Below are 17,135 nucleotides of genomic sequence, written 5' to 3' on the forward strand. Positions count from 1 at the left end.
TTGCAGCAGCAGGAGCAGGTTGGAGAGGTTGGCGTGGGCTTCGAGGCTGCCAGCCCTCCCCTGAGCAGTTCTGTGCTCCTTGGAAAAATGCGGGGTGACTTCTTCTAATAGGTTTATAATCCGTGGTTTTGGCATTTGCCTGTTTTGCTTGGATGGCATGAGCCTGCTCTGCTTGGCATGATGCCTCTGTTAAACAGCTGAGGCAAAGGTTGGTGCTAATTTGATGGGGTTTGGGATCGGGTCCAGGAGGAAAAATGTTGTGCATGGCTTGTTGCTGGAATAACTGGGGGCTCCTGGCTACTTGATGCCAGGCATCTCTGGCTTCTGTTAGAAATGCTTGCCATGGGTGAAGTCTGTCATCTCCACTGGCGTAGCTCAGTCCATGAGAGCAGTAGCTGACTCCAGGATTTTTAACGAGTAACTTTTTCTTAGTGACAAAACTATGCCAGAGGCAAGGGATGTATTGGCCTCCATGGGTGCATTGCTGTGTTTTTCTTCATGAATGTGATGAGCAAAAAGTAAGGAGGTTAGATTGCTTTGTTCCTCTTTCTTTCTCATGCTTGAGGTCTTTCCTCCAAATTGCAGGGGTTAAGAAACCTTGCAGAGGCAAGAAAGCCAACCCAAAGGGGTTGATCTTGGGGATGTACAGGAATGTCCTGATTCATTAATAGTGAAAATGTTACTGATTGTGGCTGACATCTCCCCTGGCTTCCTTTTGAATGAAAGCCTTCCAGTCTTTGGGGATCACACCAGCAGCAGGAAGCCTCCTCCAGTGCTCTGGTTGGTGTAGGGCTTCAGGACAGAGCTGAATTTCCCCCTCCTCTCTTAAACATTACACACCAAAAGCACTTTGAAAATATAAACGATCACCAAGTTGCTGCAGCAAATGCCTAGAATTTGTCTGGTAACCACAGATCACTTTTGTTGTGGTCTTTTCAGTCTTGCATTAATTCCCAAAGATGCACCGCGGGAGACTGAAAAAGCTGGGCACAAACAGCAAACATGCATCATCCTTGTATCCGTTTCTTTTACTGTGGGTATATTGTAGCTCATACGCATGTTGGACCCGTTTCTTTTAATCCCATTAATGTTGTGGTCTCAGCTGCTTCATGTGGAAGGGAGGGAGTCTCAGCATGTAACAGTCCATTACAATGAGTATGTTAAGCACGGGGTGAATTAGCCAGCTTTTAATATGGCTTGCCACCTGCTTTTTCCTGCCTTGCAGTGGATTGGGATCTCCTCTTCTTCCTGCCACCAATTTTTCAATGCATCTTAGCCATCAGCCCCTTGGAGATGTGACTTCTTCGTGCTGAGGGATCCAGGCTGCTCGGTGGGATTCCAGGGGGTGGCATCTCCCCATCACATAGCCTGCTCCGCTGAGGTGGAGAGCCCTGGCTCTCAGTCTTCCCTGCTCCTGGTAGCTCTGGCTCCAGCTTGTCCTTGCCACAAGCTCTGCTCTGGAGTTGCAGCACATCCCAGAGATGCTCTCTGCGTTGCCTTCACCCAGCTGTGCTGGGGAGCTGTGGGAGGGGAAGGAGGCTACAAGCCATCACCCTGTGTCACTGGGAGATGGAGCCAGCATTGCCTGTCATAGGGTGATCATCCTACAAGTTGTTTCTGGCAAGCACGGATTTATGTGCTGGTAAAATGCCCCAGAGACTAGTAACTTGTCTCAAGCACATGGGAGATGTTTCAGGAGTGATCCTCCCTCCCATGAGGTTACCCATTTTGCAGATGGGGTGGGTTTTTTCTGCACTTTGATTAAAATTATTCTCTTTTTTCCTTTCCAAGTCAAAAAGTGTCTGGGAATAGCCTCTGTACCCCATGGTGGTTACGTGGGCCTGGATTTCTCTATCTGGATGTGCTCAGGCATCTCTTGGGATTGCTCCCGACCCCTGTGGTTCTTGGCAGTTTGACCAAGGATGAGTTCAGAGACCTCTTTGGAGGGGGAGAGCCACAGGGACACTTTGCTCCCCGCTTGTTGGTTGAGGAGGGAGGACACCTAGTCATGACATTTTTGAACATGAAGAGGGTCACCACCTGAAAATGGGTACGGGAGGTCTTTGGATCATCCAGACCACTGAGGAGTGGCTGTGGCTTTTGAGAGCAGCCTCAGCCCTGCCTGTCTGCTGGATGCTCACTCCACCACTGTCCATCCCCAGCAGGGTGGCTGTCTCAAAGCAGAGAAGCCCTCTGCAAAAACAGGACCAGGCCACAGATGTTGAATTGATGATGGAAGTAAGGGGAGCTCATGTGACACATTCCTGGATTTTGGTGGTATTTTGCCTCAAGTGCTGGCCTCAGCATCTCCTTGGCCTCTGGCTGTGGATGGTGAGGACTGGGCTGGATGTAAACACCAGCTATTCTGCACCACCCATACTGAGGAGCACCAGTTACAATCCATGCCCTGCAGTTAGGACCTTGCAACCCCAGTGCAGTGATACTTGGTGGCAAAGCAGTTGGCAGACACCATTTCTTTGGGTTCCTACGCTCTAAGTACTCCAGGCCTTCTCCCCAAGCTGGCTCGGAAGAGTGTGTCCCATGAGAGAATGGTTCTGCAGGACTGTCTAGCTCAGCTGTGCAGAAATGGACCACTCTGTGTTTGAAAGGAGGGGAAGTGAGCATCTCTGATGGGAGACTAAAAGCCCCTTGCTAAGCTTGATGAGGGAATTGGAAGAAACAGTTCTGCTGGAAAACACAAAATGAGCAAATAAGTGTTTCATGTTGTGGAGTGATGCTGTGGGCTTCCAGAATGCAAATCGTTGCAGCTCTCCCTGCAGATGCTGCTGGTGGATATTGGGAGAGAGCTGGAGACCATGTGCTCTTGGGATGTGCATCCCCTCAAAACGCGTTCTGCTCTTTTGGAGCTCTGTTTTGGAAGAACTTGGTTCCTTTTTGAATTTCTCTGCCAGCTTGCCTTATTTCAATGCTTCAGAGAAGAGTCAGCCCTTCAAAAGAATTCAAATTTAAAAAAAGAATCGATGTTTCATTTTGAAACTATTCTGCTCCATCATGTGCAAATTGAAGCCATACCCACGGAGCATCAAATGGTCCAGATGGGCTTTGGATGTTTTCCTTTGGGGCTTGCTTGGCAGTCGTGTGAGGAGGCTTTTTGCTTGGTGACTGCTTCAAACCTGCCTTTTGAAACTCCTGGGGACGTGCCTTTCCTTGACTGATGAGTAAACTGAGCACGGTGACCGCTTTCCTGGCATCGAACCTCACCTTTCCTAGGGGCCTCGCATCCCCTGGCCTGGCTGATCCTCCTCTTGCCGGTTTGGGAAGTGTCTATGCAGAGGGTTGCCCCATGCAGAAACAGGAATGTGAGCTTATGTGAGGGGCAATGAGGCATGTCCCCTGGCAGCTTGCCCACCAGCTGGGCTTTCCTCCAGCAAGCGAGGGTGCAGGATGGAAAGGGCAGAAGATGCGACTGCTGCCTGAGCATCACCAAGGAGCACTCAAGGCCTGGGGGAGGCTGAAGTCGCCCACTTCTATCAGTGATAGAGACTGAGGCTGATGCTGCTTCATGAGCTTGCAGCGTCCTCTCCCCTTCTGCTTAAACCTGTGTGACTGCGAGCGTGTGGCTCCTTTGTGGCACCTTTATACAAGATCTGTCGCTAATTATCGTTAAGGGTGGGCCTGGCTGCTGGAAGCCTGCCTGAGCGGGAGCTTGTTGTCACTCAGGCTCCACAGGTAGATAGATCGGAGTGACGTTTTGATCTCAAACTGTTTAATACAAAAATGCAGATCTGCCAGGGAAAATGCTTTTGCATATTGATGGTATGATGAAAAGCAAAAGGTCTTATATTGGCAGTTTCAGATTAAACTTTTTTTAGGTTTGGAATGGTTTTGGCTTTGAACTTGGTGCTACTGGGAGAAGAAAAAAAAAAAACCAAACCCAAACCTTTAAAACCTTTCAGTGATGAGGTGAGAGCTTCAATCACGGTGAAGATTAAATGTGTGGTCAAAGTTGGGATGGTTTGGGGGTTTTTCCTCATTTCCTACCTCTCCCCCAAATTCAGAAGACCTATTCCCTTTGCCAAGGTCATGCAGCACCATCAGAAACCCCGGGCTCAGGTGGGGCAGGCAGCGATGCTTTGCTGGGATGTGGCTGGATGCAGGGAGTGCAAGCTCTGCCTGACCCCAGGGCACCGCAGGAGCTGCTGGTGGGGGCAGGGGTGTGGTGGTTCCTGTGTGGGGGGCGCTTTGAGGTTGTCCTGTGTTTTTTTGGTCGAGGTGGCACAAAAACATGCCCTGAAAATTGTTCTTTTGTTGAAAGCTCAGTTTGTATTGAGTTTTGCAATGATAATTCCCCAGCAGATGAAGTACCATGCTGGGAAAGTCCCTGGGAGCCACTGTCCTCGTTCCTGTTCCCTGAACAACCGGTTTTCTGTGTGTCCCGTGATGCTCGAGGTCCTGCAGCCAGGGCAGGAGGCTTCACATTGGCTGCACCCATGGGTGTTGCTTTGAAGGCATCTAGTGAGGAAGCGTGAGGCAGCAGGTGAATTGGCCTGGGGGGTCATGGCAGCAAGTCCTGAGAGCTGAGAGTTGCTCAGGTGTCCTACTGGTAGAGCCATGGCCACCAACCCCCTGTTCTGCTTCCAAGCAGCCAAAGGTGGAAGGGGGGGGGGGGGGGGGGGGGGGGGCGGGGAAATATGGGGGCTTTGGCATCTCAGATGGTTTGGGAGGGTTTGCCACTCAGCCCTGAAGGGCAGGAAAATATATGATGGTGCACTGGGGTGGCTTGAAGCCAACTTCAGCTCTACCAGGCTCTAACCTGAAGGCTTCTTGCTGTGTTGTGTAGTGTTTCCTGGCCTGGGCAGCCCAGAAGCACTCCCCTCTATCCTTTGCATCTCTGTCGCAGACCTTGGCAGAAGCAAGGTCTTCCAGAAGTGGGACCAAGCAGGGGTAATCATCTCTTGGAGGAAGCATTGGGCAAGCTGGGCATGGCTCTGCGAAGTTCCTGCTGGTCTCATCTTGCTCTGACCTGGGTCCATGTGTGTTGGGTAGCATGGTGCAGCTGTGCGTGAGCAGCCCTGGGGTGGGGAGGAGGAGGAGGGAGAGGCTCCCAGCTTGCCCATTCCACTCTGATTTCTTGCCCTCTCACTCGCAGCCACAGCTACAAACACTGGTGACCGCGTGCTGGATCAGCCCAGGGGCCCAGGAGGGAACAGTCGGACTGACCCGCAGGTCGACAGGGAACCGTTTCCTGAGGGGGAACTGCTGCTCCAGGTAGCTTGCCGTACCTCGGTCATTCGGGGTCTTGCCTTAACTCCTGCCATCTGCCGGGCCCGGTGGCTGGTCCCCTCTGCTGAGCCATGCAGCGGCTGTGGAGCACGTGGTCCCATCTGTGGAGCAAGAGGAGACCCTGCCTTGCCGGGAGCTGCTTTGCTGTGATTTCTGGCAGGCACTGAGCACTATGGGACAAGGACCAGTGACGCTGCCTGACTGGGACAGGTCCCTGTTCCCTCCCACCCCGCACCGCAGTTTGATGCCCCTTTGGTTACACTGAGGGGCCTTTGCAGGGGCTGAGCCATAAACTGCATCTGTGAGCAGAGCAGGGCTCAGGGCTGGGGGTTGTGTCCCCACAACGCCATCGGGTGCTGCCTGTGGCTGCTGGCATTAGCTGTCACTGAGCCCAGAGCTGGCACCCAGCGTGCACAGGCTCGCCCGTCCCAACCAGGAGGTGCAGGGGTATCGTACAGCAGTGCAGGGAGTTCTTCCCTGATTTGTCTCCAACGTGGAGGGTTCCTTGTGCTCTACTAAGTGCCGAGAGGGGCATGGCAAAAGCTGCAGGAGAAAACACCCAGCGGGAGCTGTTTGCCCTACCTGGGGTGTTGCATGAGCTCCCTAGGATGAGTTCACAACCTGCCTGGGATGGAAAAAGTCCAGGTTCAGTTTTTAGGTTGTGGGGAGGAAAAGAAGGGAAGACGGATCTTGGAAGACAGTGGTGGACAAAGTCAGTGGGTGGTGGGAGCTTTGCTTTGTAGAAAGGCCAGTGTGTGTCTAACGGAATCGCTGCCAATGAACTCCGGAGAGCAAGGAGCTGGTGAATCAGCTGGTCCGAATGCTGCTGTTTGGGCTGTAATTTATAAATATAAGCTGGAAAGAAATGGGATAGAAAGGTCACATGGAAAGGCTGGTCGCTGAGTAAACATCTAGGCATGTCAACTTAAAACATGCTGCTCCTTGGGGCTGCAGGGCAAGTCCATGCAAGACCCTCAGTTGTTTCATGGCTGTGTTCCTGACATCACATGTGTCTGTGCTTTCTGGGCCTTCAGTCCTCTTCTCCCTTCTTCCACCTCTCCAAACGCTAGCTAACAGATGCTTGGCTTTCCTTAAAGTCTGACTTTGGTGCCTTCAGCCTTGTCCTGCACAGCCTTACGTGAACGTCCACTGTTACGGACGGGCAGGCAGGTGTGAGCAGAGCCCTTGGGGGATTTTGCTGAGGTGGTGACTCCTGGGAGCCCAGTGTGACTTTTGGCGATGAAGCTTGGACCACATGAAGTCTTCCATGTGGGCTTCACTCCCAGGAGCCATCGCAGCTGTCTGCGAGTGAGATAGTCACAGAGGAACAGCTGGAATAACACAATGGCCAGGAGGGAGCCTGTGGTTGTCCCAGTCCCACGACGGAGCTGCTCCCGAGTGCTCTCTGGGGGCTTGAGCTGGACCTATGATGGCAATTTTTTGAGCCACCAGAGCATTGGCAGCCTTGGGTGATTGAAAGCATCTGGAGAGCTTATGAGGTGTTAATGTGACAGAAATCCCTCAGCTGAGCTGCCTGATGTTTTGGGGGTGGGTTTGGTTTATTTTTTCCCCAAATAGCATTTTAATCAGATACTGTAATTTGCAGAAAACTCTGACTCAGGGCCCCTCAGGGGGCTGCAGCACACAAAGGGACCGGTCCCGATGCAAGCTGGATCTGTATAGTATCAGGCAACATGCTCAACCCAGCAACCTTTCAAATGATCCAAGTTACAGAGAACAGCCAGCCCACGCGAGCCCCAGCATCGCTGTAAATGGGCAAATGCATGAGCTGTGCCAGCAGATTGCTCCTGCCTCCTCTTTGCGTGGGGACAGAGGGTGAGCAGAGCCGAAGGAGCAGCATGGGCAGCTGGACCCTCCTCTCCAGCTTGGTCTGAAGCAAGCGACACGTCCCCGTGGTCCCCCCCCCGGGGGCAGCTCAGCGTGGCAGAGTTGGGCAGCGAGGGCACAGTCCATAGTTGTGGCAGGTCCTGCCCTGATGCTTATGGGATCTGCTGAGACTTCTACCCGCATCCTGATTAAACAGAGTTCCACTTAGGGTTTTCTTTTCCTAATTTCTCTCCTTCTATTCGCTAATCAAATGTATTGCAGACAAGAGCAGGGGGTATGAATTACTATCTAGTGCAGTGCTTTCCTTTTGGAGGAAAACAGCCAGAAACCACCAGGTATCTCCGGATCTTCCTCTTGCCTCTTTTTCTGGGTATTCACTAGATGTGTGAGCTCCCCTCCCTCCATCCCAGCCATGATCTCCTATAGTTTTGCAATAGTTTCTCTTAATTTGGTGTGGGCTTGGTCTTTTTCAAGCAAGGAGCTACCAGTTGGGTATGGATTTAGCTGCAGGCCATCCATATGTAATCACAGAGAGCAAGGTGAGAAATGAAGCTGGCAGAGGGTATGAGCACAAAGGTGGTTTTTTTTTTTTGGTTTTTTTTTATAGAGATTTAGGAGGGTTATGTTTAAAGCCGTCTAGAATATCGGCAAGAAGAGAGTAATTTTCCCGGTATGGTGCCTCGTAGTGGGAGTTCAATGCCAGGACATATATGAGGGGCAATGGGGTTTGCTCCTGACAAACATCTCGAGCAATGGGACCTCTTGAGTTGTTTGTCAGGAACAAGAACAAAATCAGAAGAGGTTGTGGTCCTGTGTGATGGAATACTGATGAGAACAGGAAGCTGTTGCCCCTCAAAGAGGTGTCGAACAGTCTTCACGCTTGTACGGACCAGGCTGTGCCACGTCAAGGCGTCACAGATGTGACATCGGGGATTTCACAGATCTGAGATCTGAGTTTCCAGATTTTCCCACCTCTTTTGCTTTCAAGGTAGGTATGTTTTTTGAGCTCGGTTGCCACCTTTGAATGATAACGGTGACTGGCTTTGGTCTTGCTTTGTGTACTTGATGATGAGCTGTTCATGTAGCCTTGGAGCTGAGAGCAGGAGTCTGAGGGACAGCAATGTCCTCGGGTGCTAAGGGTTAAAAGGCAGGTTTTGGGGGGTGATTGGAGAAACTGTGAGAAGACATACAGAAATGCAGAAAAAGCTGGTATAACCTCTTAACTGTAAAATTCAGGGTGAGGAGCAAGGCCTGAAGTGTTTTTGGAGGTCATCCTTAAAATGAATGAGTGGATAAATAGGTCAGGTCAGTGACTGGCTGCAGTTTGGTTACTGTCTCTGGAGGCTCCATTACCCTTGAACTGATGCTAGGCTCCTCCTGGAGTCACCAGGGTCCTGCATGGCTCAGGGCAGTCGTCCTTCCCTCTGCACAACCGGTTGCCGCTTATTATTGAAGTTATAGGCAGATTTGTTAAAGAAAATCAGGATGCTAGAAGAGTATAGCTATACCCAGCTGGTACAGCCGGAGAGGAGGTAACTAACTCTAGGTCCTCCATGAAACCTCAGCTTAGCTGGTACCTCCTGGTGCAGGAGCTGGCCTGCAGTGAGAGGGCTTCAGTGATGGCTCTAGAAAAAGGTGTCAGTCCAGCTTGGATCATTGCTCATGCTAACACTGAAGAAAAAAAAAAAACAAACCCACAAAAGAAAAAGAAAAACCAAACCCACCCACCCCCCCCAAAAAAAAAAAAAACAAACCCCAGCTAACCAGGATTAAAAGTCTTGTATGGTCACAAGGTGCTTTCTTTTTTGTGGGGTTTCTTGTTGATGAAGAAGGTCCCTTTTTGTCCCCAAATGCTGAAGAAACACCTGAAGACGTTCATCTTTCAGCTGATTGAAGCTAGGGAGAGTAACTCCGGGCTTAACTTCTGCTTTCAGGCACTCAATGGATTTGTCATCGCCGTGACAGGAGATGGCTACATCTTCTACATCTCCCCTACTGTGCAGGACTACCTGGGCTTTCATCAGGTGGGTACTGTTTTTTCCTGGCTGTAAACAGATGGATGCACTCCAGGTCTGGGAAGGAGGTGCTGAGAGCCATGCCAGGGGCTTTCTTCTCCCTGCACGGCTCCCTCGGGTCATTTTTGATGTATGTTTTCAAATGAGTCATGTTCTTTGGGGGCTGTGGAAGCCAACAAACATGCTTGTGACTTTAGTGGGAACAGCTGCAAGCTGAGCAATGGCAGGCTCTGTATCTCCTTGTCTTTGTGTGGAAGAGGGGTGTGAGATTTTTCTTGTCTCGTGCTGCTGGGCCCATATGCTCCCACTTACGGAGGGCTGAGGGTATCTTGCCGGTGAGAAGTGTCAGTGCCCTGAAGTGCCATGGGTTACATGGAATGCCAAGGAAAAGGAGGTCTCTCTCCCCATATCCACCCTGTTACCTCTGATTCCCCTGATGTTCAGCTCCTTTGGCCAAAGGGCTGAGTCAACAGGAGGGCTGTGAGACTGCTAAACCCATTTCACTGCATGGGTTCCTCCTGCACCTGCAGACACTGATGTGGTTTTTTCTTTGTCCTCTGTTTGTACCCTTTCCCAGCTCACTGGGATCCTCGTGGGCTGATGCCCCAAGTCAAAACAGCTGTCAGTCAGGGACCGGTCTTCTCAAGGTACTGGTATGTCTGGTTAAGCAGGAGGCTCTGCTATGGTGTGTTTCGAGGGCCAGGACATGGCAGATGGTGGCTTGAGCTACCTGTGAGCTTAGCAGGACTGTGCTGACCACCACAGCATGCAGGACCGGGATGGGAAAGGCTGGTCCAAGGCATGGCCCTAGAAGAAGGGGGCTGTGTTGGGAGCAGGAGGTGTGAGGAATTGCTGGTGTTTCTGCTGTGAGGGCAACCTTCCCAGCATCAGCACGTCTGTCTTTCCTGGTGGTCCACCAAAGGAGGATGGTTTGCACTGGGATACAGATTCCCACTGGTTTGGAATAAAAAAACATATAAAACCCTTTTTTCAAATAGCAAGAAACTCCATATAAGTCTGGAAAAAAATAATTAGGAAATAAAAGGAAAGCCTCCTGCCTTGTCTTCCTCCAGACATCTTTGCCAGGCTGGGCAGAAGTCGATGCTTTTTTCCCCTTGTGTCATTCCAGTCGGATCTCATCTACCAGAGCGTGTATGAGCTGATCCACGCGGACGACAGAGCTGCCTTCCGCCACCAGCTGCACAGAGCCCCGGTGCCTGGCAGCACCCAGCCTGCTGCTGATGATGGTGAGTGTGGGGCGGTCCCTGGGGACCAGCCAGCCACATCTGCATGGCCACCCTCTGCTGGAAAACCCTCCTGGTGGCATTTACAGCCACCAAGCACAGCCCTGTGCTAAGGAGCATCCCGTAGCCTCCCTCTGGAACTCACAGCTATCGCGGGGCTTGACATGGCCACCTGCCACCAAAAGCAGCCAACAGTGGTGACGTGCTGGTTTTTGTTGTGCTGGAGGGGCGGGGATGCTTCCCTCAAACCTTTCGGCTTTTCAGCATTTGAAATCCATCTATTTCAGTGAGGGCGGCTTGCCTTGCTCCTCTCTGAGAGGCAAGGGACCAGAAACTGTTGTGAACTGGTAATTTCCCATGGCAAGGTCTTACCCCTCTTGTGAAGATCATGGGTTCACTTGAGCAGCAGTCTTCACCAGGAGCAGGTGGCCATGAGCTTGAGGTGCGCAGCTTGGAAAGCTTCCTTTTCCCTTTGCTTTCCCAGCCTCTCCCAGCGAGCAGCCGCTGCTGGCTGGATGCAGCGCTGTGTCCAGCCCCCAGCACCTCCATCCCGAGAAGCCCTCCTTTGTGGAGAGGAGCTTCACCTGCCGCTTCCGCTGCTTGCTGGATAACTCCTCGGGATTTCTGGTAACGCAGCCCGGCACCCGGACACCCCTCTGCCCCTAGTGTGTTCCCGAGGGACCGCTCGTGTCCCATGGGGGTGGGAGCACAGCCAGTCCCCATCACCCTGTTTGTTTCACAGCCACGTTTTCTAATCCCCTCTAAGGCCTTGAATTTCCGCGGGCGCTTGAAATTCCTTCTGGGGCAGCAGAAGTCGGCATTGGACAAGTCACCGCTTGCTCTCTTCGCCGTCGCGACTCTCCTCCAGCCGCTCTCCATCCTGGAGCTTCGGACCAAGATGCTGATCTTCCAGACAAAGCACAAGCTGGACTTCACTCCCGTGGCCTGTGATTCCCGGTAGGACATCTCTCACCTTCCTCGTGGCAAAATCCCTGGCGCTGGGCAGAAAACCAGAGCCTGTAGGAACAGGGCACTTCTGACCCAGCTCCCACAGCAAGGTGTCTGATGCTTTTGCCATGGAATCATAAAATCCTTTATGTTGAAAGAGACCTTTAAGATCATTGAGTCCAGCTGTTAACCCAGCACTGCCAAGCCCACCACTAAACCAGGTCCCTAAGTGCCACATCTACGCATCCTTTAAATACCTCTGCTCCATCTGCTGCCGCCCTCCATCAACATGGGGAGCAGATTAACTGGGCACCAGTGCTTCTTGGTTGTTGTGGTTTAGCTTAGCAAACACCCAGCACGGGTGGTTTTGTGGAAGAGGGGATGTGGCTCAGCCCAGGATGGAGAGCTGCACCCCCCCCAAAGCGGGAGGCTTTGGCTAGCTGCCTGCGCTCTGGGCAGGGGATCACGTCTGGCTGGTGGGATGCAAGTGGGGGATCCACTCCTGGTGTCATTGTGTTTCTGCACTGTTTGCAGGGGGAAGGTTGTCCTGGGGTACACGGAAACGGAGCTGTGCAGGAGGGGGTCCGGGTACCAGTTTGTGCACACGGCTGACATGATGCACTGTGCGGAGAACCACGTGAGAAGTGAGTGCTGGGGGGAGCAGCGGCGCTGTCTGGGGGGGCCGTCGGGGTGGGTGCGTTTGTGGGAGCCCTTGCGGCTCCCTGGTACCAGTGCAGTTCTGGCTGTGCCAGTACCATTGCTCCTCAGCGGGTGGGCTGTCCCCGGTCTGAGGCGGCTGTGATAAAGGCTCTCCCCTCCTGGGTGTCATACCTGCTCAGGGAGCTGGCAGAGGGACAGCACAGCACGTGGCATCATGTGCTGGCTGCGTCCTGCATCTTCCTCCCCCGTCGCATGGGTGCAAGGTGATGCTCAACCTTGTGGCCTCTTGCACGTGCCATTTGTCTGCACCCGCGGAGTAACCGTGTCTGTGCCGCCTCTCGTCTCTCCCTGCCCCAGTGATGAAGACAGGGGAGAGCGGGCTGATGGTTTTCCGGCTGCTGACCAAGAAAGGTGGCTGGGTGTGGGTGCAGGCCAATGCCCGGCTGGTGTACAAAGCAGGCAAACCCGACTGCATCATTGCCCGGCAGCGAGCCCCGTCGTGAGTATCACCAGATCCCCAGCTGCCTTCACCTGCTCTTGGCGTGGGTGGCCGTGGTGCTGCCCGAGGCATGTGGAAGCAATGAGGGTGGAGGAAAGGGTGGCTGGGTTGCATGGTTGGCACCTTGCAGCACGTGCCCTCCTGTAGCAGGTGGGCATGAGTGAAACAGCTCTGACAAGGGGGTTGTAGACACACTCACCCTGCCTGGGGTGAGCCCTGGACACACAGCCCTTCCCTCAGCCACACACACCTCCCCGTGGGCTCCCCAGAGCCCTGGTCCTCCACCAGCATCATCATAGCCAGCTCAGCCCAGCACCCTTTTCTTTAGAAAAGCCAGGGCAGGTTGTGAGCTCCTGTCCCACGGTTGGCAGGGTGATTTTTGCCCGGCTCAGAGGAGGTGCTCATGCTGTTTCCATCTTTTTTTCCCCTCTGCCCTGAAGGAATGAAGAAGGGGAGGAACATCTGCGGAAGAGAAACCTGCAGCTGCCTTTTAGCTTTGCCACGGGGGAAGCAGTCTTGTACGGGAATGACCTTCCCGAATTCCTGGACTCCTTCCAGGCTAAGGAGGAGTTGCAGACACAAGCAAACTCGCACTCAAAGCAGCGCTCAGTAGACCCCAACTCTCTTCTTGGGGCCATGATGAAGCAAGATGCATCCATATACATCTCCCACACTGGTGTGCCTCAGTTCTCCTTGCCAGATGCCATTGCTGAGCCCACTGGACTGAGCCAGAATGAGGAAGCTGGTGATGCCAGAGAGCACAGCGACTCCCTCCTGGTTGTTATAGAAACACTCTTTGAGAAGAGCAAGGTGAATGGAAACATCTGCCAGACCCTCCAGAGCCTCAACGTGGACAATGCAGAACTGCAGCGCTGGGAGGAGGCTCTGCTCAGCTTGGGTGCAGAGGAGCCGCCAGCTCAGGAGGGTGGCGAGAGGCTGGCCACCGAGGTGGTGCCCTATGAGGAGCAGATGCTCCTCAGTGAGGATGCTGGGAAGGGCATGGACTTCCCGCACTGCAGTGCATCACTCTGCGATGAGGAAAACACTGCTGCGGCTCATTTCCAGCACTGCCGGGCAATTAATTCAGCTTTTCAAGGCCCACCACAGCCCCAGGCACCTGGTGCACAAGGCCAAGATGCTGTGTTCTCTCTAGTCTCCGTTACATCTGAGGTCAGCACTGCTCAGCCAGAACAGCAGGTCCCGTTTCACTCAGCCAGGCTGATGGGGGGAACTGTTCTGGATGTCCTGGTCTCCAGCAGCAAGTCCTCTGTAGCACTTCAGCTGGCAAACCCGGGACAAGTGCTTCAGGCAGAGGTTGCTACCTCTGCTCCTGTAGATAACACTATTCCTAATGATCAGAGCCAGCCCGGGTGCAAGCTGGTGGGCTCAAGCTGCCCACCTCCGTTGCACTCAAACACACTGGTGACTCTGGCACAGTGTCCTGGTCCAGGCAAACCCAGCCAATGCTTTGGGCCAGAGTGCTTCTCCTGGATGTTGCCCACCAGAGGCCTGGATGGCCGTAGCTCCGAAGCAGCTGGAAGTGTCAGGAATGCACATGGGAGTCACAAACTCTGCTGGCTGGCAGCCCCGAGAGCTCCCTTGGGGGCTGGGCTGTGGTTACTGCCCTCCCAGCCTGCTCCTTGCCCTGCACAGGGCTTGCATGAGTCCTTGTTCTCTGGGGCTGGGGACCTCTGTGGTGAGGAGGCTGTTCTCCCTGCACGAGCGTCAGCACCCTTAGGAGTCAGCCAGCTGCCAGGGGATGGTGGCATCCCCAAACAGCCGCTCATACCCCACCTAGAGCCCAGCGTTTCCTGGGCAGGGGAGCAGGCAGCGCTCCGAGAGGACAAGTGGGTCACGCAGCGCCAGCCGTGGCTGCTGCAGGCTGGGGCAGCTCCTCAGAGATGCAGCGGGGCAGGTTCAGTGCAACACAGCGGGCTCCTGCTGGGGTCCAACACGGGCCCCAGCACCCACCAGCTGGACCACATTGTGCTGCCTGAGTGCCAGTATAGAAGCAGCCTTTTTGAGAGCAGCTTTCTTAGGGATGCTGCTAAAATATCCCTTCCCCAGCAGCTGGGTGCTTTGCCTTGCCTCAGTGAGAGCCACCGTGGAGCATCATGTTCCTCACCAGGCTCAGTTTTGAGGTGCCCAGCAGCTCTCCCTGCAAAGGTGGGTGCAGAAGCACTGCCCTCCTCTGAGCGGGGCCCTGGCTTCCCATCAGCATCCTTTGCCAGCGGGCAGCCACGCTGCGCCTGCGAGGTCCAGCCCAAGGTGAGGTGTGAGGGCTGCAGGACCTGAGGGGTGCACCAGCTCGCATGGATGGGGGGAGGGGTGGTGCCAGGGGAATGCAGGCACAGCATCGTTCGTGGGCAGCCTGGTTTGAAGCCTTACTGTGAACTAGGAGCCACGTTTTGAAAACCCACCTGCAATTACGAGCTCTTCTGGCCGTGCACATCTGTGAGTGGTGCTCCATGCTTCTTGGTTGTTCAGGATTTTTTCTTCCAGTGCCTGAAACGAGGTGCCCTAGCAGAGCTTTCAGGCAGTCTAGGATGAAGTATTTTATCAGTTTTTTGTCTTTTGGTTTTGGTTTTTTTTTTCCTATGATACTTTCAGGGAGACGCAGCCATGCCAGTGGGGAGGTTTCTCAGACTCGGGGTCCGAGGAAGGACCCTGCTTGCTGGCCTGCGCACTCATTGCAGCCTCTTGCAGATGGACCTGCTGCCTTACAGGTGTGTAGCACTGAACTGCTGTTTCTCAATGCAGCATGGTCTCCTCATCACCTGTATGAGTGGACCACCCTTGTCACATTGCTGTTCAGTCCCTGCATCATCTCAGCCTGCCTGAGTCCCTCTGCTTTGCTCCTTGCTCCCTCCCTCCTGAGCTCTCCATCTCCCCTCCTCCTCCCAAGCTCATGGTGATGTAGTTCCTTTAGGAAAGGGGATGCTACCAAGCACTTGGAGAAGCTCAGCAGCATCTGAAGGGTCTCTGTGGGAGGTGGAGTCGGTGAGAGCAGAGGCAGGTCAGGGTTTTGGGCTCTTCAGCAGCCTTCCTGGAGAATTTGGGAGAAGCAGGTATCAAGCTGTTGTGACCTTTCTGGGCAGCAGGGTGGGGAAGCTCCAACCAAACGCCCCTTGCATTTGTGACTGGCTTGTCGTTGCCTTCTCCGCCGTGCTGTCAGGCAGAGGGATGATGGGGTTTACTCCTGCGGTTGCTCAGGGTGGTGTGGTTTTGCCAAAGCAGTGAGAACGGCAGAAAGGGATGCAGTGACCGTCTTCTACCTCTCCACTTTGCACCAACTTTGTGCCTTTCAAATCTTTGTCCTGGAGACCAGCATAACCACTTCATTGAATTCTCTTTCTTTTGTACTTTTTTAACCTAAGTTGTGACTTCTTTTTTTTTTTTTTTTTTTTTTTTTTTTTTTTTCCCCTGCCATGGGGCAAATTCTCCCAGATCCATCAGGGGAAACCTGATGGGAGGTATGTGGTAGGTGTGTGGTGTGATTCAAAGTCAGACACAGCAAGCCAGCTTGGTCAGAGTAACTGGGGGCCTCCACATCTTCCCCCCTCGCACCTGCCACCCTGAGCATCACATCTGCCTCTCACACCATTAAGTGTGTAGTTTGCCGAGCAAGTGAAATCAGGTAATCAGTGCAGGGCTAGCCCAGCAGCAAGCTTGGACATGTACTGGCATGGGGTGGCCTGATCTCCCTAGGTCTCTTGCTTTGTGCCCTGCTTTGTCTCACTGTGCTGGGGCTCCCGGGGCTGCTGACAGGGCAAGATGGGGCTCAGGAAGTGTCCTGGCTGCAGGCTGGGAGCCAAGCGATGCCGGAGATGTGCCAGACATCTCTGAAGTGGCCTTGGAGGAGCACCGAGGATGGGGCAAGGAGCTGACTCGTGATGATAGGGAGCCTTACACATCAATGGACCCAAAAAGCAGCAGGATGGACTTCACTCACCAGCCTTTGCTGTCCTGGCACGTGTAAGATGATGGGAAATAGTGCATGGCCCCAGGCCAGGGTCCTGCAAGAGGTGTGCCTTGGGGAGGTGGCACCCTGCCGGGCTCTGCTGGTTGGGGCCAAGAGAAACCCCTGGTGCTCCGTTACTTGTGTCTTGCCTCCTCCTACGTTGTGTGTGTGTGCATATAACATCTATTTTCGTGGCAGTGTCTCATTTTACGCTTTGTGATTTCTTTGTATTGCTGTTGGCAGACAGATGATGCTGAGGAGAAAAAGATGTCCTGAAACTCACCCCCTGTATTTGGTTACGTATTAAAGGGCGATTTGCTTTGTATAGCGCTGATGATTTGTTTTGACCTGAAACAGTGTCTCTTCATTTCCCTCTTGACTGAGCAAGTATTTGAAAAAGCCTGCTTTTGGCTTAACCTGGAGTCCGATTGCTTTGAGCGCTGGCTGAAGGAGGACAGTCCTGGCTCATGCCCCCCTCCTGCACCCGGGGAGGCATGGGGCTGGGAGCGCAGATGGGGGAAGGGCTGTGCTTTGCCTTGTACAGGGTAATTTTGGGGGGCAATGCAGCAATGTGGGTGCCTTCCAATATTACAGGCAAAGAAACCACAGGTCGCTGCCCTGGGTGTTCGTGCTCCAGCCCTGTTGCTGCTTGTGACTTGGTGGAGCATTTTTGGAAGGACAGAGACAGGGTGACCGTGCCTGGTGCATGCACGCAC

At 53.5% G+C, this 17,135-nt stretch overlaps 1 protein-coding gene across 1 annotated transcript in view; it reads left to right on the top strand.

The window, feature by feature from the left end:
- The window catches only part of LOC121093012 (aryl hydrocarbon receptor-like), a 29,213-nt gene extending 12,469 nt beyond the window's left edge, over nucleotides 1-16,744 (top strand). Inside the window, 11 exon segments of the mRNA XM_040604764.1 lie at nucleotides 5,111-5,229; nucleotides 9,027-9,116; nucleotides 10,237-10,354; nucleotides 10,836-10,978; nucleotides 11,118-11,308; nucleotides 11,834-11,943; nucleotides 12,317-12,458; nucleotides 12,899-13,885; nucleotides 13,887-14,016; nucleotides 14,018-14,056; nucleotides 14,058-16,744. Coding sequence (XP_040460698.1) covers nucleotides 5,111-5,229; nucleotides 9,027-9,116; nucleotides 10,237-10,354; nucleotides 10,836-10,978; nucleotides 11,118-11,308; nucleotides 11,834-11,943; nucleotides 12,317-12,458; nucleotides 12,899-13,885; nucleotides 13,887-14,016; nucleotides 14,018-14,056; nucleotides 14,058-14,753 — 2,765 coding nt within the window. The 3' untranslated portion in view covers nucleotides 14,754-16,744.
- The last annotated feature ends 391 nt before the right edge of the window (nucleotides 16,745-17,135 follow it).

The sequence above is a fragment of the Falco naumanni genome, chromosome 8 (genome assembly GCF_017639655.2).
Source record: "Falco naumanni isolate bFalNau1 chromosome 8, bFalNau1.pat, whole genome shotgun sequence".
Classification (NCBI taxonomy): Eukaryota; Metazoa; Chordata; class Aves; order Falconiformes; family Falconidae; genus Falco; species Falco naumanni.